The following is a 24,170-nucleotide window of genomic DNA, read 5'->3' as shown; positions in this document are numbered from 1 at the left end:
CTTTAATGTATTTTATTAGAATTTTATGTGATAAACCAGCTCAAAGTTTTGCAGAAATCTGAAGTAGGAAGACAGATGATAAATGGTTAATCTTTGCAACAAAAATCTGAAAAGTCTCATTTTTATTCACAACTTTATTCCAGTACCTCTAAAAAAAACCTAGGCCAGTGATCTAATTATTCTGCAGTTTAAGCTCAACATAAAACGGACAGTGTGGCACAACCGCAAACCTACAAAAACACGGACATTCGCCTAAATCACATCGCAAACTCAAATTTATATATAAATATATTCTGCGACAATCGGCCCTTTAAGAACATTTCTAATCTTGATGTGGCCAAAAATGAAAATGAGTTTGATACCCCTGATTTAAGCTGAAAAGAAAGATGAGGAAAGTTACACAGAACCAGCGGTCATTGGGTCAGAGGCGCTGAACACTAAACCTAATTTAAAGATGTTGAAGACACAGGAAACATGTGGAAGAAGATGGATGAGCAAAAAAAATTAACTTTTTTTTGCTCATATGCAAAACTAATACAGCACAACACCCTGAACACACCATCTCACTTGTGAAATATGGCTGTAGCGACATTGGCTGCTTTTCTTCCGCAGTGACAGGGAAGCTGGTTAAAAATAATGGGAAGACAGATGGTGAAAAACACAAGGCAGTTATGGGAGAAAACCTAGAAGAGGTGACAAAAGACTTTAGGAATGTAGGTGATGCTAAATGTAACCAAAGCTACAATGGGATGGGAAAGATCAAAGGAGTGGACCAGTCAAAGTGCAAACCTAAATCCAATTGTGAATATGTAGCCAGACTCAAAAACTATACCGTGTATTTTTGGTCTAGTTTCTAGTACACTTGAAACAAGGCAAAAATACTTTCTATAAATGTATAAGAGTTTGTTTTAAGTCAGTAAGTCATTAATACTGATAAAAAAAATACTAGTTCCATCGGCAGACTAGTTCCACTTTATAACAGGGGAAAAAATATCTTATCGTAGGTGAAATAATCTGCCACTGGAACTAGTACTTTTTCAAAAATACTGACATGAAACAAGCTCCTATATCTCTCTGAAAAGTTGCTTGTAGGTTAGTTTTTTCTTATTTCAAGTGCACTAAGATATTTGCACTAGACTCTAGATCAGTGTTTCTCCACCCTCGTCCTCAGCGCCCCCCTGCTCTGCATGTTTTAGATGTGCCTCTATTCCAGAACAGCTGATTCAAATGATTGCATGACCATCAAGTACTGCAGAAGCCCATTAATCACCCAGAGATACAATTCAGGTGTGTAGCAGAAGGGAAACACCTAAAACATGCAGGACAGGGGGGCGGTGAGGACCAGGGTTGAGAAACACTGCTCTAGATGAAAAATGTTTTGTTTTTGTTTAATGGTGATTTCCATCCAACCTGGCTGAGCTTGAGCTATTTCTAGATGCATAAAGTCAAAGGAGGAGGCTTGCAAGTCAGATTGCTGTAAAAAGCTTGAACGTAGTATTCATTCATCTTCAACCAATCAATCATCAACCTAAAACGTTAAATGTCAGATTTCCATTCTCAGAGCGATAAAAAGTCAAGCCGCTGTTACTTGGTTGAGAAACTCCTCACCTTACTTTCAGAAGCCTCCAAACCGAGTTCATATCTTGTTTCTCCTCAGGCTTCTGACACGTCGACTCAGGGTCAATTAGTCAAAAGCTGGGGGAAGGAATTTGCCTCCACAATATGTCTGCAGCTGAGGTGCTCACATCTGACAGCAATGAAACCCGCGCTCATGCCTCTGCCTGTCTGCTGCCCCGTCATGTGTGACCGACCATACTTGGGCGAGCTAGCAGCTGGTCATGCTCTGCTGGCCCGGAGTCACATGAGAGACATTCCCTTTCGGTGTACTTCAAATTGACTAACATGTCCGCCATGGCAGCAATACTATCTCCCTGCCCCAGGACTCAGGCTTCTCTTGTTTCGGAAGACAGCGAGTGAAAACAACTGGTAATGGTGTTGCGAAATGTGAGTATGAAAAGAGACAGCAACTGTTAGATGGAGAGGGAGAAGAAGGTTCAGCACTCTCCTCAAATTGATTTTATCACGTTACAACCGCAGAGTTGAAGCCAGAAGTTTACATACACCAAACAAACCTTTTTTTTTTGTTTTCAGTCTGAAGCAAAATCAAACCAAACTTCTCTTGCTTTAGGTTAGCTAGAATGATCACAATGATTTCTGTTTGCTAAATGAGAAAAACATTTATGTATTTATGTCTTCAAAATCAGAAGTAGAGGCGTTGCAGTAAAGGTGAGAAGATTTGCACTGCAAAAACACAAAATCCAACCAAGTATTTTTGATCCAGTTTCTAGTGCAAATATCTTAGTACATTTGAAATAAAACAAAACTAACTTACAGGTAACTGCTCAGTAAAATATGAAAGTTTGTTTTCAGTCAACAATTTCTTAATATTGATTAAAAAATACAAATTCCACTGGCTGGATATTTCACTTAAAACATGGGGAAAATGTTAAATAATCTGCCAGTCGAACTTTAATCAATATTAAAGAATTATTTACTTAAAATAAACTACTACATCTTGCTGAAAAGTTAGTTTTGTTTTATGTCAAGAGTATTAAGATATTTGCATTAGAAACTAGACCGAAAATACTTGGTAAATGTTTGTGTTTTTGCAGTGACATGCAATCCTAGAATAAAACTAGGTTTTAATAATGGTTCCCAAATAAAAATCCAAAAAGTTATTAAACCGCTTGTGTGCTGATACCTTCAAATAAACTCCAGTGCAACTACAGTGCATCCCCCCTTCCCTATATGTGGTTCAGTTTTCCTGGATTCGCCTATTTGTAGATTTTTTGTGAAGCATATTTAAAATATTCAAGAGAAAATTCAGAATTGAAAAGTAAAAAGTCAGAACTGCCAAAGGAATTTGAACTCCTCCATTCACACCGATGCCCCTCTGATACGTTTCCAAAAGTGAAAACTTTCAAGGGGTTTGAATATCTTTGCAAGCTACTGTACGCCTTGTGATGCAGAATAAATGGGATGGCTTATCTGTGCATGAATTAGCCATCTGATTAGAGGCCAATCAGGAGAAATGAAGCGAGGCTGTGAAACTGTGATTCCACCGTGATAGCAGGTGCGTCTCTAACCCTCTGTCTGTCCCACCTCGCCTCACATTCACAGCAGGGGTCCATAAAACGACTAGAGGGAAAAAAAAGTTATGTGAAGCCAAGCCAATCTGAAAGCAATCACTGACCATCAACTGCTGTGATTGGTTTGATTGCACACCAAATGCAACTGGCAGGGCCCAGAGAAAGGATCCTTTAGGAGGAAATTCATTCTGTCCCCTTCAATATCTCCCAAGGAGTGACGACACAGACAGGAGACAAACCAGTAGCGCTGTGTACAAACTGAATTTAGCATTCGTTGCAGTGAAATGCCGATCGTGACAATCAAGTTACACCAACAAAGTAGGATAAGACTGCTTAGCAGTTATTATCTCAGCATTCAGAGCCAGTTCATTTGATTTCCTGGAAGTCTGCATCTAAAAGCAGCTTGCCGTTCTGAAGGAGTGAGTCAGACTGCAATAAATGCACAAATATGTAATCAAATTCCTCTCATTATGCAAATCTTACGTCGAGACAGCCTGGAAAAGAAGGTAAAGCCACTACAGCTGGAATGTGTATGACAATGCACTCTGGGTTTTTGTGTTACAAGCGCATCATACATAGATCATGCTGAGTCAAAACGGACGCCGGGGGATGATCCTGCCTAGCTCAGCTGAAATCTGTGCGCAGGTGGAGGGAGGATGGAGAAGACAGGGCGGTGCAAGGGATTGTGGACAGCAGGAGGTGAACACCAGGCCTCATTAGCATGTTTCTCATCAGGGAGACGCAGGAACTCTGGTGCATCACCTCAGTTAGGACTGAAATATGAGCTTCTAATTTCCATGTAAAGCCCAGTTGCCAGAGGACAATATTGCAGTGTGTTTTATGGTGTTAAAATATTCGAACAAACACAGCTGGTGTTCTGAAGTTCCTGCTGACAGATTCGTTTGTGTATAAAGTGCTGAAAATAAAGCATTGTCCCAATTAGAAATTTACTCTGTTTTTGCTTTTTTGTCACCCTTACAGTATGTTTCAGAGAACTGTTCAAACCAACATGGATTTATGTGAAAAAGTAATCACCACCCAAGTTTTAGACCGGTTTGTTTCTCCTTTCACAGCAACAGTTAGCATTAAAGGTTGACAATTAGTCAACTGAGGAATTTGGCACGCTCTTCTTTACAGAATCACAGAAATGTAGCTGCGTTTTCATTTGTTGAAACATTGTCGATATTGCATTAATGTTGAAAAATCACAGTTGCGGTGTTTCCCATAAATAAGAAACAACTAAAATCCCATGTGAATAAATTTGTTCATATGGTAAGTCAATAAAAAAATGCTGCTCCATCGTCCTCCTACCACTTCCTGTTGTCTTCTTTGTGGTTTCCACCAGTAGTAACTGTTGATCACATGACTCGTGTGAAGCAAAAAAGTGTTTCCTCTGCAGTTTTACAAAACACACTAACCTCGGAACAATCAAAAAAAGTGATTTTTTTTGCCTACTTCATGTTGTCAGACAGGTTTTATCTGACTGATTTATTTATGCAGTAATCAGGCCTCAGCATAAGTAGTGAAATTGAATCCCAAAATTTGGTTAATCAGAAATTATTTAAAAAGTGGAACAACAATGGATGGCTTTTTACCTACAATAGAGAAGATTGTCATATAAAATTTTTGAATTTATTATATTGATTAAGGCAAACTTAATCAAACTTATAATTTTCTTTTAAATCTTGAAATTTTAAATGTTTTTTGATGAACATAGGAAGTTTATCGTAGACTTCCTATATTCTTGTTATATTTTTCACATGTAGATTTGATCAAAACAGAAACGGTTTCACTTGTGGGAAGATGGAGATGATCTGGTTCACTGGCTGCATAATTAGCCTCCAAACACATTCTATGGACTGATTTACATACTCAGCTTTGGCAACAAAACGCTAATGCTAAGAGGCTCACTGACTTCTAAATGTGTCTGAGATGCATGATGGTGCATATATGTCTGGTATATCTGTTGTTAAATTAGAATAAAATGGGACCAGAAGGGGATAATGACAAAGTCTAAGTTAATGAGAAGACGTGCTAATGTGTCAACGCTTGACTAAGAGGGAATCAAATCAGATCTGCTGGGCCATGGGGGAAATTTCCCAAGAAGTGAAGAATGATAAAAGGAGGGGAAAAAGGCCATTTGTTCAGAGACTGCAGAAATGATTTAACATGTTTTCCCCATTCCTCGCAGATGACCTACTTCTTCACTCCCAATCCAGCACCATTTGAGTATCTGTTAACACCGATCCACACGTGTGTTATCTTTAAACAAAATGCATGCACCTTCTGCGTGTGCAGTTGAGCATTTGAAGCGTCTCATTACAACCCGGGCTCCTCTGCACCTTTCATGTGTTACTGTGGACATAACAAGGAAGTGTATCAACAGTGGAATTTGTAAGGAGGACAGAGCAAGTTCCTCTCATGTCAGTGCTGCTGCTCTTCAACATCACAACAGAACACACTTGAAATTCCAGACATGGTGCTGCAGCCTTTGATATGTAAATGTGCACCTTCATTGCACTGGAAGTGCCACTGAATGAAGCTGCTTTTTTCCCCCCTTCCAATTGAACCTGCCATGTTCCGAGGGATTTAGTTAATTTAGAACAAGGGACTAATCAACGCATCACACTCTCACCGCTACAGTATTACACTTCAAACATAATAAAACAGTCCTTACATAATTAGACTCCCAAAACAGTGACAGTTCGTCCTGGAATAAATGTCCAAGAACTCAAGTTTTACTCCCACTTTGCTCTCTCAAATCTTGGTTGCAGATTTTTCTCTGGTTACTGTTTATTTCAGGGAATGAAGAACCAGAATGAAATGCATAATTAATGGCTTCTCACTTTGGCGCTGTGCTCAGTTTAGAATTACAATTCCTGAATCCGATAATCTTCTCAAACCTTAGATACGGTCAGAAGTTTACAGAGATTCATCCTCGGGATGAACACCATATTAATTTGTACTTGTAATGATTTCTTTGAACCTCAGAGTGAAATGGTTATACAACATACAGCATGCATTGATGTTTAAAACAACAATTAGGTGCACATTACTGATAGCTGACAAGGTCAAAACTATAAATATATTTTGTACACAAAAAAACCTACCCACTGAACAGATTTTTAAAATTTTTCCAGAACGTCAGACTTTTACCAGAGAAAATACAATTTGCAGTTTTCAAATGCTACTTTTCTTTGTTTCGGGTAGAAAAAGCAAATAAAACCAACATTGTCCCATGAGAAAAAGTAGTAATTTAAATGCAGGCTTTGATTAGGCCCCTGCAAATCCTTCATTTTGTTTGTTTTGAAACATTCATAGGTGGAATTGTTGACATACTTCAGATCATTGCCAAATTTCTGCAAAATCCAAGAGCACTTGAGCTGAAGGTTTCCCATGGAGCGCTCCAAGAAAACCAAGAAAATCTCAGAGCTCTGCAACAAAACATTCTCATATGTACCACTGACTACATATGAGAGTTAGCGATACACTAACTCTCTGTGTGTGTCGCTTGAGAGTTATTATCCGTGTCACTCGAACTGAGCGGCCCATATAAACAAGTCTGAACCTCAAAACTAACATGACATTCATGCCAAAGAGAGGCGTGTAAACATTTCTCACCTGACTTACCAGGACGGCTTTCTGTCATCATTAGCAAATACATTACTCTAAGAGGATGGGGATTAAATGGCTTGGAAAAAGCTCCAGAATTATGTTTAATCTATGATACACTGTGCGACCTTAAATCTATTTAACCAGAGTATTATATATTTACAATACCACTTATGAATCATTAACGCCCCCTCCCTTGATTTATCCGCTGAGAGAAACTCAAAGCAAATTCAAACACGCCAAAAATATCACAGACTCCTAATTGCAGCTGCGTGAGCCAAAATATAACTCCAAATGGCAGCATTAAAGGCGATGTTGGGGTGTTTAATTTTCTCCGAATTTCAAGCTCTTTGATCCCACGTTCAGCATCGACACTCCTCACTGGAAAACACTGCTCTTCATTTTGGTTACTCTCAGCTAATCGCGCTCAAAACGACGATGTTTACAGGATGAACTGCAGCTTCAAAACAAAATGATGCTGCCACCACCGTATTTCACCACAGTGTGTTAATTGCAACGTGTATTTACTTAGGCGTTGATTTGATTGTCCTCTGACCTAACTAAGTTTTTCACTGTTTTATTCCTGAGGTTGTATTCCAAGTTGAGTTTGTTTTGTGCGTTTCTTGATGTTCGTCATGATGTTCATTCATAAATGTTGCATATCAAACCACTGAGGCCTTCACAGAGCAGCTGGATTTATGCTCTGAATAAATTACACATATGTGGAGATTTATTTTGTAACTTGTTACATTCTGAAGGCAGTCGGTTGCACTGGAAATACATCCAGAGTAAATGTGACTAAATGTAGATATCCAACACATTTATATTGGTAAAAAAAATGGGAAAATTCTGCCTTCATTTCAATCCAACTTACAATTATTACAGTCACTAAAAATCACAAAATCTAACCATGTATTTTTGTCTAATTTCTAGTGCAAATATTAGTTTTATCTTATTTTCAAGTGTGCTGACTTACAAGTAAACTTTCAGATCTAGGAGCTATATAAACTTAAATTGATGAAAAAGTACTAGTTCTACTGACAGATTAATTCACCTGTAACAAGATATTTTATGTCTTGTTATAAAATATAAAAGAAGTAAAATGTCAACGGAACATGTGCTTTTTCATCAAAAATTATTGACTTTAAACAATCTTGCTTACTTGTAAGTTATTTTGTCTTATTTCAAGTATACTAAGATATTTGTACTCGAAACTAGACCAACATTCTTGGTTAGATTTTGTGCTTTTGCAGTGTACACTGTACCCAAAGTACACTGTATCTCATAAAATCAAGAAAATAAATGTTTTGAAATGTGATTGTACTACAGCAAAATGTGGAAAACCCCAAGTGGTCTGAGTGTCTTTTGCAAGGCGCTGTGTGATGTCATGGGGTCAGTGACTGATAATTTCACCTGAACATTGCAGAATACTAAAGACCACTGACCGATATTTTGCCATCGGCGGACGAGCAAACGCGGAGCAAAAAACAGCTTCTCTTTCACTAAGCAAAGCTTACATGCCCCAGAGAGCCATTTCATGTCCCTCTGAATACCGGGGGGTCTTAACACTGTGGAGAAGAGATGCTCACTTTATTGTGCTGCCATCAGTCACATCGGTTTGTGTCCTTGGCTGCCTCCGAGCATCTCCATCCTCTCGGTTGCTCCCAACAGTGGAGTGCCATTTGAGTGGCTTGCCAGCAGCTCTGTCCACACTGCAGTGGAGTAGAGTGACTGCAAAAGACTTGCGCTGCCACTCTTAATAGGACAGGGTTAGCCCTGGGATGAGCCCCGAGACACTAGCTTAATCTATTACACCCACGCCTCAAAGCCACCAGAGAGCGGACACTTCATCGACTCCAAGCACCTCTCCGGCCGTCTTTGTCACTCTCCGTCTACAGTTTGTTCCCTACTTGACTCAGGCGTAGCACATGCATAAACAGACGCGTTGCACCCCGCTTGGTTGCTTGGTGAGGTGTTACTCTGCTGTGCTTGGCACCTGAATCTCCTGCTGTTCCGAGGTATTGTTTCCTCCTTTCCTCCTCCGTTTCAGTCCCTGCCACATGGAGACAAAAATAACTCATTCCACCCCCCACTGGAACATTCAGCCCTACAATCAATAGGTTGGTTTCAGCTCTTGTCTTTGAGCAAGACACGGTTGATCTCATGCCATGTGGCTGCAGTATTCAACCAGCAAACCAGAGTGAGTAGTTGTTGTTCAGTAGAGTCGGGACTGGATTTAGTCTTTTTTTATTTTCCAAACAGCATGGTAGCATCTCAATAAATTTGGAAGGCAACAAAGCATAAAAATATTTATTGCTCCAACAGTCAACTAATAAGAAGTCTGATTGCGATATTAAACAGCAGTCATTTTATAGCTTTAGTGTAATTAAGTCTGTGATTAATGACAGGGGCGATAAAAGGAGAAAGGAAGTCTGTTTTCTCATCTAACTTCTGATTAAGACTCACTTTAGCATTTCTTCACACTGGATTAATATTTCACTAAATTCTCCAAAAACCCATATATGTGATGTGAGTGTGCCAAAAATCATAAAGAAAGAAGTTTACCAACAGTTTTATTGCTTTTTTATTAAGAAAGACTTGAATGATCAGGATTACTTTGCTTCATTTAGCAGTTGTTGACATGAGTGCCCAAAGGCCTCACATGGAGTTCCTCAAGGCTCTATTCTTAGACCATGTTTTATACAATAAAGTATCAAACTACAGAGTACAACATTTCTTACTAAGCTGGTCTTACGTCCTGCATCTGACTTTCAGATACCCTGTTTGATTTATTAAAAATATCCAGTTTTAATAAGTTTTACTCCACTTCCAATACCTAAATTTATGAAACTTACCAGACACAGACTGACAACGTTTCCAGTATTTTCCCTCCATCCTGCAAGCTTGTGTCAAAACTGATGTCTTTATTCACTGCTTCACATTTCTCTCCATATCCACATTTTATTTACAGTGAGCAGTCAGCAGATTCGTGACAACGGTAGTACAAGTATTTATGAAGCTGTAAATGTGTCAGTGCATCATCGAGTGGAGGAATGTCTCATTGACACTTTTGTTCACTCGAGGGAGCTTAGAAATACAAATTCTGACCCTGAAAATAAAAGGAATAATTAAGATTAAAAAAAGAGTAATGAGTTTAGCTCAGCCTCTTCTGGCAGATGTGAGAAAAGGTAAAAGTAAAAGTGTTTGGTCTAGGATTACAGGATCCCCACTGAAATCTCACTGAAAGAAATGTTCCACTCTGAGATCTAGTGGGACCAAAGCGGAAGAAGGAAAAAAATGAATTTTAAAAAGTTTAAGTTTTCTTAAAGCAAACTGTGTTTTCAAACTTTAGTGACAGCAGCGCGAGACAAACTTTGTCGTTCTTTTGTAAACATCCTCTGGGTGACTTGTACATTATGAAACTACAGGGAACAGTCGATAGAGACGGAAAATATTGGAAAAACAAAAACGTTTCAATAGTTAAACTGGTTGCAGGCTGTAAAAGTTACGTTATGTGGACTCTACTTGCAGTGGCCTGTTTTCTTTCCATGCCACAGAAGTTTGTTACTTAAGAAGAAAAGTCATACCATTTTAATAGTAATGAAAGAATCTGCAAAATATTTAGCTTTTTCATGAAGAATTAACCAATGACAATACAACGCAACTTTTATAATTGCTAAAATAATTGCTTGTACTTTAACTCGGCATGCTAACCGTCAACAGAGCGCGCGACCTTTCTTGCATATTGACATTGTGGAATCTGAGTTCTTGTACACATGAAAGTAAAATCTGAATATTTTTAGAAAATGGTAAAGAACAAATTATTCTTTCAAACTGATATCACTATATGCATCAATTTTATTTGCGTTCCCTTATTTTCCTAGCTTGTGGTTGGGTCGAGTATTAAGAAGTTTGCAGTTTACAAATCATCTGCAACTCCGTCCAACAGTTTTTATGGACCCTCCATAAGACTCCGCGGCCAGATGATTTGGAAGTGTCGCCACAGGTCTGCTGCAAATGCTCTTTACTCAGTGTATTGTGGCCAGTGGGGGCTTTCAGTTTGCACAGCGAGGATATAGTCATGTTTGAAAAATGGATTCTCTGAGTAGGAGCGAGCAAATGTTATGCCACACAAGCTGTCATTAAACAGCACTGCTACTTTAGCGCTCACAATATTTCAACTCCGCTGCAGAAAAAATAAAGTCTTACCAAGTATTTCTGGACTAGTTTCTACTGCAGATTTCTTAGTACACTTGAAATAAGACAAAATTAACTTGAAAGTAACTTCTTAGCAATTATTTTAAGTCAATAATTCCTTAATCTTGATTAGTTCCTAGTTCCTCTGGCATATTATTTCCCTTATAAAAAGACATTTTCCCCATGTTGGAAGTGAAATAATCACTGGACTTTTTCATCAATATTAAGGAATTATTTGCTTAGAACAAGCTCATATTTGTTGCCCAAAGTTTACTTGCAATGTTTTTTTTTTGTTTAAAGTGTACTAATATATTTTAACTGGAAACTAGACAAAAATACTCTGTAACATTTTGTGTTTTTGCAGTGTACGTTTCTTTGTCATTCCTAAGAGAAAATCAGCAAGCATGCAAATGGACAATCATTTCATCTTTACCTCCACAACCCAAGGTTATCCGTCTGAATCTCTGTGTGCAACAACTGCTTCCCATCTGTGTGTGTTGCCTTATAATGCAGCCGTGTCCTTGAGCATGCGTTTTCATGTTCAGTGCGTCGGTTTGTGCGCTCACATTTGTCTGCACGCTTTCCTGGGAATTCTCCGCAGGATTTACCTATTGTCTCCCATAATCTTGTGTTTTGCAGATGGGATGTGCAAACCCCTTCAATGCCTCCATGCTGCTCTTCCCCCCCTCCACTCCACCATCCATCCCCTTGTATTGGCAGACTGGGAAGCAGATGATCATCCTTTGAACCCATTACTCAGCCTGATCCTCTTATCATAACCAACCTTCCTGAGTCTCTAATTTGGGGTCTGCCAAACTCCGCTCTGTGCACAATGTGGCTTTCGTTTCTCTCCCGTTGAGCCCTTCTTCTTCTCCTTCTTCTTCTTCTTCTTTTTTCTACCTCATCAATATGTGTGTGAGGGAAGTGAGTCAAAGGAGAGCGAACAGGGATCCTCTGCACACATTTGCGCACCTATCTCAGGGGATATTCCTGCACTCTGAAATAAGACAAGCATGTGGGTGGGTCAGTATTCTGGGAACACAAAGGCTTCATCTTCAGCTACCTGCTACTCACACCTTTCCAAGGAATCGCTCATTTTCCCTCCCTGGCTCTGTGTCCTGCAAATATCACATTCCCCTATGGCTTATAGCACATGTTCGGTGCATTCCTCTGTGGGGGATGTGGTCAATTAAATGGGCTCGCAATCCCACCCAGGGTAGGGAATACACCACAATGTCTTATTGTTTTAAATGGAAGTATATCAAACGTTGGGAGTGAAACAATGGGAGAAAAAAATCCTTCCACGCCGTGTGTCAGGGGTATACACGATGTAAACAAATAAATGTCTTCATTTGCATCAGAACTGCACACTGTCTCTTTCTGCTGCTCCATTAGTGTCAATGAGAAGGTCACTAAACATGATGTATCATTGTGATGACGAGAACGCGAGGTTCTCGGTTTAGACCGAGGCGTCTCTCGCACTAAGCCACGAATCAATTACTCACTTCGCTGCATATTTTTGCGGATCAAAGGATCACGCACCTTTTGTGCGCTCGTGTGCCGGGGCATGTTCTAAAAATGTAACCGGGTAACGAACACCTCTCTGTCTGATACGTAAGAAGAAGAAGAAAAAAAATGTGAATTTGCATAACCCCCCCAAAGAGCATTTTAGACACTTACATCAGAAAGAGCCCGAAAGGCACAAAGACAGACTGAAGTGCTTTCGTCTCTTACTTCTGCAATCAGTTGAAATATGTGCTTTATACCTGATTAAAACAACAGACAAAAGCCGGGTTTGTCATAACTCCTTTAAAGTATTTTGTTGGCAAAGAAGGTACGGATTTTAATGAGAAACCTATGTTTTTGATCCTCCAGCCTGAAATTTGCATGAAAAGATGTGAAAGAGAGAGTCTTTAATAGGGAAGTTTGAAGTCTGGATGTTAAAATGAAGAAAGGAAATGAACGATACTTTATGCCAGGACAAAAGTTGGCGCTGATTTATATCATTTAGAGTTCAATTTTGTAGGACACCTAATCTACTCATAATTAACCAAGTGTAGTCTGTGTGCATAAAGAAAGAAAGATCAAGAAAAACGTTGAAATATTTGCATCTTGAGGTAAAAAAAACACCCAAATATGGAATGGACTAGGACAGTGATTTACAAGGTTTAGGCTGCAGCGCCCTGGAGGGCCACAAGGGGGCACTGTGGGGAAAATTAAAAAAAAATGAATCCCATAAAAAAATCACTATTTCAGTTTGTTTTTCAGTCATTCTTAAATATAAAATATAAGTCAAAATATTTGATTTAAACATTATTTCTTATGCTCATTTTCTAATTGGCTGCCAGTCAAATTCCCCAAGCCGCTTAGCTCCTAAAGCTAGCATAGCAAACAAGAAGTGGAAAAGTTTCTGATTAAAAAAAGACCAAAGGAGAGTTATGAAATAACAAAAAACTTGAGGCGATAAGCATAAAATATTACATATAGAGAGGACTATAATGAAAAATGAAAAAATCTGTCAATAAAATCTAAGATTTTCAGATACTGAATTCATGGCCATATGAAGTCAGAAGTTATGAGGCAGCATTTATGCTAAATGAATGTAATAATTACTGAAAGGTGAATAAAAAACATTTTAAAGGTTGGCGTTTCTTTACATGTTTTATAATATTTCCTGTGTTTGCACAGCCAGAGATTAATGCTCTTTGGGGTCGAAGATATGGAAACGTCCTGGACTAGAATACTGTCAGCAGAAAGTCTGATAAGAAGTTAACTGTTAGAGAAAGTGCTGGGAGATAGAAGCATCAGTCGACCTTGATCTGGATGGCAGGATCTTCCATCCTGTAGCAATCATGAAAAGTTGAGCTCTTTAAAAAATATCACCTCCACTGTCAAGCAGAGAGCTGGAAACATTATGAATTGAGACTGTTTGTCTGCTGAGTGTTCAAATGAGTTAAAACTTGGAGGAGAACTTCCTTCTTTCAGCCAGGATTCATAGGACTGGTCATAAAGGAATCTCCCAGTATGACAAAGAGACCACACAGCACTAAGGCAATAAAGCAGCAGCCAGCTTTATGTTTCCTCTGTTTTTTCTCTCTGTCTCTATAGAAGCTGCATCTGATCTGCCGTTCTGTTTGGCTCTGCTGCCTTACTGCAGGGAAGCATCGGCTGAAATAACGCTGCCAACTAAACGTTCTCTTCTCCTTCCATTAACTTATTACTTTTTATTAACTCCTGTATCAGTTTTTCTGTTTCTTTGTGAATCTGCTCAGCCTGGCAGATGGCCGCCTGTACTGAGCCAGACTCTGGTTCTGCTGGAGGTTTCTTCCTGTTAAAGGGGACTTTTTCCTTTCCATGCAAAGGCAACAACACAATGCACAGTTCCTACTGTCGATATGTCCAGAAGGAGTGAATGCTGCTAGTCAATGATTCAATGCAATCTAAAAAGAAACTTTTAAACACATTTCAATAATAAACTGATATTAATGCACTGTTTGATATACAGGATCAACTGGAATGTTTTAGTGACTGAATTAAAGTAATTTGCTAAAGGTTCTCAAGACGATGTTCAGTGTGAAATGGCACTGTATAAAAAAAGACATTCAAGTCGTAGACCAGTTTATCCCATCTTCAAATTCCCAATCTTTAAGAAATCTGTAGAAGAGTCTGAAGCTTTGAGCTGCCACGCAGCATCCAGAAAACCTGAAAATGAGACTTTTTATAAAGAAAAGTGGCCTAAAATCTGTCCTGAAGTGTCAACACTGCTGACAAATACAGGAAGTTTCCTGCTAGCAAAGGTGTCTTTGCCAAAGTCTTGTTTTTCTGGTGATCAAATATTTTTTTTCACTTAGTTTTAAACACATAAGATACATATTTGTTTCTGGATCATGGTTGGTTTTCCATCTCTACACAACAAAGAGAAGCCATATAAATTGGGAACCATTTAAATTGTCAAAACTACTTTAACTGTTCAATTACTGGAAAAAACAAAATCATAAAAAGTATTTTTGTCTCGTTCTGGTGAAAATATCTTACTACACTTGAACTAATACAAAACTAATTTACCAGTATCCAGTGAATAATTCCTTAATATTGATGAAAACGTTCTAGTTTAAAGTGGAGTAATGTGTGAGTAGAACAAAGCTGTTTTGTTCCATTAGCAGATTATTTCACTGAGTTAGTTTTGTCTTATTTGAAGTACACCAAGATATTTGCACTAGAAACTAGACCAAATACACTTGGTAATATTTTGTGCATTTCCTTGGAAACATTAATATTTCTATAAGTTTTTGGAAATAATGCCACAACTCTGATACCAAACTGCAGCCCAAATCCAGGAAGCATTTCCAGCAGATAAAAGAATTAATATCAAGAAGGAAACCCGTCTCATCCTCACACAAAAGCATTGCTTACAAAACTCTTCACTCACTGACATTTACATTTTATTTCCTTCGCCATATCACACAAATTGTTTGGGGCTTTTGCATTATGCAAACGTGGCATTCCTTTGCCGTTCTTTATTCTTCCGAATCTCAATACCTCTGACAACAAATGGCATTTAAACTCACCACAGGGGTCTGCTGCATCCTGCCAAAGGGACACACAGAGAACAGAGCAGGAAGGTATCAGCGAGCGAGGGTCTTATGTTAGCCGAGTCAGACCGCGAGCAACAGCGTCGGCAGGTAAAAGCTTACATTAGGGAAGGTTTTGCTGTGTAGCTTCCTGTGTGGGCGGCAGACTCCTCAATATGTGTGTTTTACCACAGAAACAGCACATTTTAGGAGAAAAAGGTAATTCTTTGCAATGATTCAAAGCATATTAAGGCTTTGAATCATCGCAAAGAATTGCAGTGATTCAAAGTAGTACAGAATTTCAACCAAAAACTCAGAAATTTTTAGATTAATCTCAGAAATGTTCCAGAAGAAATGTGGACATTTCTGGGTTTGAAAAGGCAAAATCTGTGAGAAAAAACTCCAAAATGTTTAGATTAATCAGAAAAGAAACTTTTTTAAAATTTAATTTCAAAAGTTTGAAATTTGTGAGAAAAATTTAAATTTTGTCTAAAATTTTAGATTGTCTAAAATTTTATTTTAAACAAAACGTGGACATTTCTGAGTATCAAAAGCTGAAAAAGTCCAGCCTTTTTCACTTTTCAAACTCAGAAATTTTCAAGCTTTCTCTAGAAAATTTCTGACATTAACCTCAAATATATTTATTTTTTAGTAGCATATTTTTTTACCTGTATGGAACCGAAATTTCCACCTTTTTTTCTCTATAAAATTTCAACATTTCTGAGTTAATTGGTGGAAATGTACTCCTTTTCTTGTTTTGTTTTTGGCTATAATAAGCCGTCATATAGAAGTGTACTTGTACTACAGGCTCTTGTAGCTAAGGCATATAATCTAAGTAAATGAAATAGTTTGTAAGTCGTTAAGCAGAATGTTTTTTTTATGTTTAAAGCTGCAAACAAAAGCAGTCGGAGGGAGTTCACTGAGTCTGAATCTGAGTAATGACAGGTTTAATTCTGATTATTGTGGCAAAACAGTCACATAATCAGGCTCAGGTTCGTTTCCTTTATTCATACTTCTATTAGTGACCCTTTTGTTGATGCTTGCCATTATTCTAAGAGTAGGTGTATCTTGGCCCCTGAAACACTAATGAGACTTTGTTGAGGCTCTTGTTTTATTCTCTTTCCATGCAACTCTCATAAATGCACATTACCCACCCACTGTCATCAAGCTGGAAGCTTTAAGCGCCAAAAGTGAACTAATATCATGTCCTCGCCTTCTGCGGCCATGCCTGTGGGGAAAGCAGGATATTAATTTTATTAATGTGTTTGGACATGATTGATCTGCAAGATTTTAACTGTGCACACACCCTAAGGAGATGGGGTCATGCCAGACCAAGGCCACATACACAAGTGAGAAGATACTTTCTTAATGGGCAGACTTTTACGAAGCAGAAAGTCCTGACCATGTTCTGAGAGCTGACATAAAGACTGATGGAGGATTTCACGTCTGTTTTTGCTGTAAAGCAGAACTGAAGTTCAGTACTGACTGATAGTCATTTCAAGAGCTCCTGTTCCAGTTGGAAGGACAATCACACTTCTGAAGATAATCTACTTAAATTTGGGGGTTTAATGATTCATTTAAATTGATAGTTTTCTGTTTGAACTGATTATACAATATAAAACCTAAATGTTTGCAAAATATATACCATGGTTGCAACATTTTGCAGTCATGAGGAATTTACATTAATCCACTTATTAGACATTCAGGCTCAAATATAAACATTCATCTGCTAAAACATTTGAACAAAAGTTTTCCAGCAAGTCTCAGATGCTTTTTGTTGCCCTCAACAAACTAATATTTCTTCCAGTCTGCAAACAACAAAGAGCAAAGATCATTAGAACAGAGTAAATTTTGATCCTGAAGTTGTAGGTTCTGGATGTTCCGGTTCTTTTGCGTATTTCCTGGTTGCCAAAAAATAAATTTTTGTTTACATTTCATGAAGAAGGAAGTTGAACCCAGTGACTTCTGCAGAGCTTTTCATGTCATTTCCTTCAGTGGTTCTTGGTGCAGCGCCCCCACAGGAGAGGAGGGGAACAGGGTTTTTAAATGATTTGGTCTGAAAGAGAACTGCAGCAGCTGCAAATGTTGGTCCCCAATCGGATGGAGTTTACTGGATAATCAGGTGTGAACTGGAGAATGAGCCCAAAACATGCATCTTAGTTGTTTTGGAATGGGTCAAACAGACTGATAGTACGAGTCCTGTTGAACATTTCTGGATGCAGTTAAATATTCCTGGATTCACCTGTTCACATGTTATTCTGTGGAATGAAACGTCAAAATTTTCATGGAAAATGTGTTTTTTTTTTTTTTTTTATTTTGTCAAGACAGAAAGAAAGAAAATGCAGCCTGGGAAGCTGAAATACAAAGGTCAATACGATAGATTCACTTCATCTGCCATGAAGCCAAACATTTTAATGCTTCATTAAAATGAAGCATTATTTTCATTTTAATGAAAATAATGGCTGAATGGAGGTCAAATATTCAGCCAAACGCTAGAAATGTGTTGATGGCCACATATAATTCTTAATCTACTTCTAGTGGGCATATATGATTAAAATAATCCTTAAGTGAAAGCATATGCAAACATATTTTCAAAAATAGTAATTGATTTCATGTCAAATCTTACAGGGTAGCTTTTGAGCAGATTAGGACTCATCTCATTAGCACCATATTTCTCCCTCTAATTTTAGTCTTGGGCTCTAATGTCTTTTTTTCTCCATTCACCTCTGGCAGTTGCGGGTCTCCTTCGAAAATGAGATGATATATCTCTGAGGGTTTATCCTGGGAGTAATAAATTTCTCTAATGTATCACGCTCTTTTATGCCACTTGCCATTTTCTAAAGAGATATTATGACTCTAAAAATGCTTTATGTGATAAAAGTAGTTGGTATTAAATGAGATACTTTTGAGAGGAGGTCACAGTGCTGTGGGTGTATTAATCCATCGGAACATATGGCAAAGCAAATGAGCCCTGACATGCTAAGTGAATGCTTTAGATAGCGCAGGCGCTCAGAAAGACTTATGTCATCGCTTTGAGATGCTTCACCGCTTGGGCAGCAGCATCTCAATGTCGAATGAGGTCCAGATCACAGGTTCTGACCCAACATCTGCCTCTACATCTTTTAAAGAAGCAAATATATATTTTAGGAAAAACAAGGCAGAAAAAGGTGAGTCACTTTATTAGAAGTCTAACAAATGGGTGTCTGACTCTGGAAAGTGTAAAAAACCAACTTCCCCTTCATGCTCTCTCTCTCTCCCCCTAGTGACTGGGAATTGCTGTTTATTTTTAAACCTCCCTGCTTGTGAGACATTTCTGTATGTGCTTGCATCCCACCTCTTCCATTCCCTGTCAGGTACGGTAGCTCTTCTATTTTTAAAAAAGTCTTGCGAGCGGGGCAGGGCTTCGATGCTTCATACTGTATGTTTCTCTTTCTCTGCTGATCTGTCGAAGCACAAAGTTTTTGGACAGGATTTAGACAGCCTCTCACACTTGAAAGAAATGCCAGAGTTCAAATGCAGCATTCAACCACCGGCGGCTCCTCAGAACTGCAGCGCTTTCCTGAGTGATGACTCTGTGCTGCTCCTCACCAAAAGAGCATAAAAAAATGCATACAATGTTAAGGATGCAAATAAGTACCTTCCACTCCAGCCAAGGACAAATAGTGTAAAAATAATATATTACTAATATATAAATTTATTATGCTTTTTATATGAATTTTCATTTGTTTAGATGTAAAAATACATTTAGCAGGAGGGAGAACACACTGCTTAATATCACCTGTAAAACATTTTCTGCAGGTAATTTCCATATAAGGAAGTGGTTCTTGGTTGTTTTTTGGGGCAGTTACTCAGGGTGGCATAGATGAGAGGGGAGGAAACAAGAGTCAAATAAAATGTAATTTATTTTTCTGTCAGTTGCATCTCAAAGTAGTTTTCTATTGCTTTGTGCTTATAATATGAAGAGTATTTTACATTTAATTAAGTTTCGTTTACTTAGGATCCACATTTAGCTGCCGCTAATCTAACACATCACGTGATTGCATCACAAAAACAATTTTTAGAAATTAAATAAAAATAAAACAAATAAAACCTGCCAGAATACATGTAATCTCAGGTTAGCCACGTAATTAACTTTGGTTCAGTTCACAAGCAGAAACTTACATTGTTTGCTGTTTACTAAAATATTGTTTTATACATTGTTAAATATAACATCAGCTGGCATTAAGCTCCAGAATTATACTTTTGGAAAAATGCATCTCTTTCTAATAGCATGGCTAGTAAAATGAAAATCCGTATTTTGGATAAACAATTTATTTTGAATTAAAATTACAAGTGTTCTAGTATAAACAATATTCCTGAGAAACACAAGTAGTGAATGGCTTAGTTTAGCTTTAATGCAAACTGAACTGTGTGGGACTGAACTGCATTTTAGCCGATTTTCCACATTTTTATTGGTCGGCTCAGCAGCTTAAAAAAGCCACATAAAGAGGGATCCCACCTATTCAGTGTTCAGTATTTACAGATTCACATATTAGATTAGTAATAAATGCATATTAAGGTATGTTTGGCATTGGATTTAAATTCAGATTTAAGTAATCGGTCCCTATTCTCTGCAAATACCAAGGGTCCACTGCATATCTGACATAAAGGCCTAATCCTTTGAAAATGAAAGTTATCATTTGACCTTACAGGCTTCACATGAGCTGAGCAGAGGCCTGTAAGGTTAAGCCTTCTAACCAATAAGGCATTATTGCATTGTTGGTTTGACAACAAACTGCTATTTGTCGCCTCCTTTAATCTGATTCATGTCAGACATGAAATATAATCTAAAACAAATCAGTAGGTTGGCTTGTGTTTGGTCCCAAAAGTGAAAAACAAGAAACAGTTTGACAGTTCACCTGTAGAGCGACTCTACAGCTCATTTTCCAAGTTGTTCACAGACCAGAAGTAATATATATATATATATATATATATATTTGCTCTGGCAGGTTCTGGGTCTGCTGCTGAGTCATCTCCCACTGGGACATGCTTGAAAAATCGGCAGAGGGATTATTTAAACCACCACAACTGATTTCTTTCAATGCAGAGAAGTAATTGTTACTGTGAGCTCACATTATTGCAGAATAGGTCCCAGTCCTCCATCCTACCACCGACTTATCAACAAAGCACCAATAAACTGAAATTATGCCTCGACTTACAACCAAGGAAGAAAACGCATCACATCAAAAGATGTAACAATGGAGTGAGTGAAAAGTGGAAGAAGTGAGTTCATGTAGTAAGGATGCAAATTATTGATTGAGTTAATCTGTTTATTGATTTTATCAACTGACTAACGATTAATCAGTAAGCAGCCATTTTCCCTTATATCAAGAGGGCTGACCATCTTTCCATAACATAGAGGCTTGCATTTTTCAGAATATGTTGAATTTAAAAGAAACATCATTAAATATAAATATTGTCAGATGTATTAAATACTGACTGAATAAAGAGAAAATGTTGGTATTCTCACATTATTAGACAAAATATTTGTCAAATATAACAAAACAGGAATTTCTTAGGTTAGCTCAATGGAAACATAAAAAAATTAAAGGAATATAACATACGATATTCTTACTTCCCCATGAATACAGAGATATTTACAACTGAAGTACCATCCGTTGCTCTTGAAGTAAAATGTTAAAACTTTGACAGCTCTCAAAATCAACCCTGCTTTTTGACATCATGATTTTTATCCACATTTTTACAACTTTTCTCCATCATCCCCTTTGCTATTCTGTCGTAACATACTCTCCATCATGTAAAACATGATGGAGAGTATGACCCCGCCATCTTTGTTTCTGTATCATCTGGCTCCACTTAAGGACGACCAGCGCCGCCCTCTACTGGATGGCAGCCAAACTACACCTCTGGAATAAGGTCTAGGCGTGCATTATTACTTAATCAATTGGAACTCATTTAATCAACAATTAATTGTAAGTAGATTAATAGTTAGCGTACCCTTTTGAGAATGATCATCCCCTCTTGGTTGTGCTCATTGGTTGTGATGTCAAACATGGCGCCGCCATCGCCGGGAACGATGGTGTACTCTACTTCGGCGTTCCTCCCAATGTCCAAGTCATGGGCCTTTATTCTGCCGACAGCAGACCCCATTGCAGAGGATTCAGGAACTCTCAGGTGGAAGAAACCTGTCCGAGAAAATGAGAGCAGAGACGGGTTTATCACATGACATCAAAAGGAAACACAGCGAACTCCTCACATTGTTACTTCTGTAGTTATTCCCTCACCCTCCAAAGGATGTCGAAAAGTATTTACCCATAAGCAAAGGAGCTGTGATTCTCTCTGTTTGATGTCAAGCCTTTAGTTTTTTGCATGGTATTATTGGAGTTTCATTAAAATGGCCTGAAACAAACCAGTAAGACCAAAGAAAAACGGCACATCCCAGGTGCTGCGGCATTAAAAAATTAAAAAATAAAATCCACGGACAGGCAAACAGCTGACTGATTATCGCTTACACCTGAAGTGGAAGGAAATTAATCATTTCTATGCCTCACTTCACTCTCTGAGATCTGCTTAAAGATTAGTTTCTGTCTGTGCCAGAAAACTGACAACTTCTGGGTTGCATTTCACGTCTGACACCCGTACGAGCCGAGATCATGAAACAGGCGCGAGTCATTCAGAGTCCATAACTTTAGGTACGATCTGAGAAACAACACAACTAAAAATGTCCTCTTTCTTTTCTCTGTTTGGACATTCATGTAGAAATGATTAACTTCAACACATTTGAGACTTTTTTTTATTGAATGAAATTCCATAAGTAATTCAAATTGCTTCCCTCTGAACGGTTGAGCTACTTCCCTTTTTCTGTCCTTGCACATTTTTAAATTGAATCCAGAAAAATTCCAAACATGTTTCACTTTTGAGATAACAACAACAACAAAAAAACAGCCGAGGGCGCTTCAAGAAAATCTGATTATCTTTCTGTTTGAATTTGATTACTTTGGCCCTTATTTGACAAAATAAACTCCAACTCCATCTTGGTGTGAATGCATCATGCGAAACAGGATTAAGGAAAAGAATGGTTTTCGCTGGTGGCAAATGAATACAGCCTTTGTAAAACAAGGTTAAAATACACTATTTTGGTTTGTACTTAAAAAATTGTTTAAAATCATTGTCACAACACAAAGTTTTTGCAAAAAAAAAAGGAATGTGCAAAAATCAAATGCAAGTATTTCTCCAGTTGTTTGACTCTAAATTGTAATTTTTGCCACATTTTTCTTGGTATTTAGGCAATTATCAAAGCAATAGATCTCAAAGCAAAGCAGTCATTTTCAGTTTGTATGGTGTACTGCTTTTTTATCTGTGGATAATTTCCCATAAAACTGGTTCCAGTGTGTAGTTGACCCAAACGTTCACTCCATGAGCTGAAGCAATCTGAGCACCAACTCATTTCTGAGCCAGATAAAATACCAGCTTCTGCTGTTTCTCAAAAAAATGTTTAGTAATTCATCACATCTCAAGGCCTTGTGCTTAATTAGCACCTTTCATATCATTTTAATATCTTTTGATCACACAGAGTGGCATTCGCAGATGGGCTTTTTTCAATATAGTGTTTGGGGGTTTGATTATAGAGTTTTCCTTCTCTGAGCTGATGTTCAAAAATCAACTTCATGTATGAGAATTAGTCTTAATGACAGATAAGGGAGCATTGATGTGACTAATCTACATTGTCCCTTTCAAATAAGATGAAAGCTATCTACAGCTAACTAGATGCAATCAACATTTTCTTATGTCTATTCCAGCCTAACCAGATCCTTGTCTTTGTTTGGCGAAAGAAAAAAGCCAAAAATGTGACGTTTGTGGTTTATTAGGCCAGGTGTTGACTTGGTTAGTTCATTAAATCAACTTTAGTACATTTAAACATCAACAGACACCTTTATGTTGGTTTTATTATGTGGAATGGAGCTACTTCTGAGTTAGCAAAGCAGCCCAGCCCACCACACTAACACCAACATGTTTGATGGCATCATTTTCATTGTCTGAAATGCTGTAATGGATATGCGTAAGACACAAGTGAAATTGTTTCATTAGGATTTAAAAGTGTTAAGATGCTTCTTGGTTATTAGTGGTTTTTGCTTTGAAACCTGATTGTGAATGCAATTTTTGCCCAGATCCTTCTTCCATCTGTTTTCAGGTGAAGCCTGAGCTGCTCTTTTGGCTTTTCTGTGACTTTCTGGCCCAGTTGTCAATGTGCAAGTAAGGCAATATTTACACAGCAGGAAAAATCCAAACCAGATTCTCTATTTTTGCTCAGTACTCCACAAAACTACTGCTACTTGTACTTTCTTTTTATTAGCTTCCTTCATGTTCTGATCGTGTGACGCCGTTCACTCCCATTGCTGAACTTTGAAATCGATCTGTTACTACTCCCATAAACAGTTTTTGCTACTCAACCTCCTTCTTGTGTGCATGTGCGTTGCTTTGTGGTGGTAAACCGTTCACACCAACGTCTCATTGCAGGCGGGTTTAATTAGTTGTAAGAACGACAACATAAAAATATTGTATTTTAGTAAAAGACTGGAAATGAGCATCAGAACCTGCTGCGTGAACGAAGCCTTCGTTGGACGGCCAGCCACTCCTGAGT

General features: G+C 38.1%; 1 protein-coding gene and 1 long non-coding RNA gene across 2 annotated transcripts in view; one reads left to right on the top strand and one right to left on the bottom strand.

Annotated features, from left to right (window-relative positions):
- LOC106959516 (cadherin-12) overlaps nt 1-24,170 on the bottom strand; it is a 78,879-nt gene that overhangs the window by 36,032 nt on the left and 18,677 nt on the right. The window contains exon 6 of the mRNA XM_015052135.1: nt 21,527-21,714. Coding sequence (XP_014907621.1) covers nt 21,527-21,714 — 188 coding nt within the window. The remainder of the gene's footprint in view (nt 1-21,526; nt 21,715-24,170) is intronic.
- On the top strand, nt 1,597-12,321 carry LOC106959519 (uncharacterized). The gene is made up of 2 exons (XR_001427377.1): nt 1,597-2,004; nt 11,598-12,321. It is a non-coding gene; the product is annotated as an uncharacterized LOC106959519 (long non-coding RNA).

Source organism: Poecilia latipinna, unplaced genomic scaffold (genome assembly GCF_001443285.1).
Source record: "Poecilia latipinna isolate Pla-1442-1.1 unplaced genomic scaffold, P_latipinna-1.0 Scaffold1090, whole genome shotgun sequence".
Taxonomy (NCBI): domain Eukaryota; kingdom Metazoa; phylum Chordata; class Actinopteri; order Cyprinodontiformes; family Poeciliidae; genus Poecilia; species Poecilia latipinna.
Note: the sequence above shows the minus strand (reverse complement) of the source record. Positions and strands in the feature narration are given on the sequence as shown.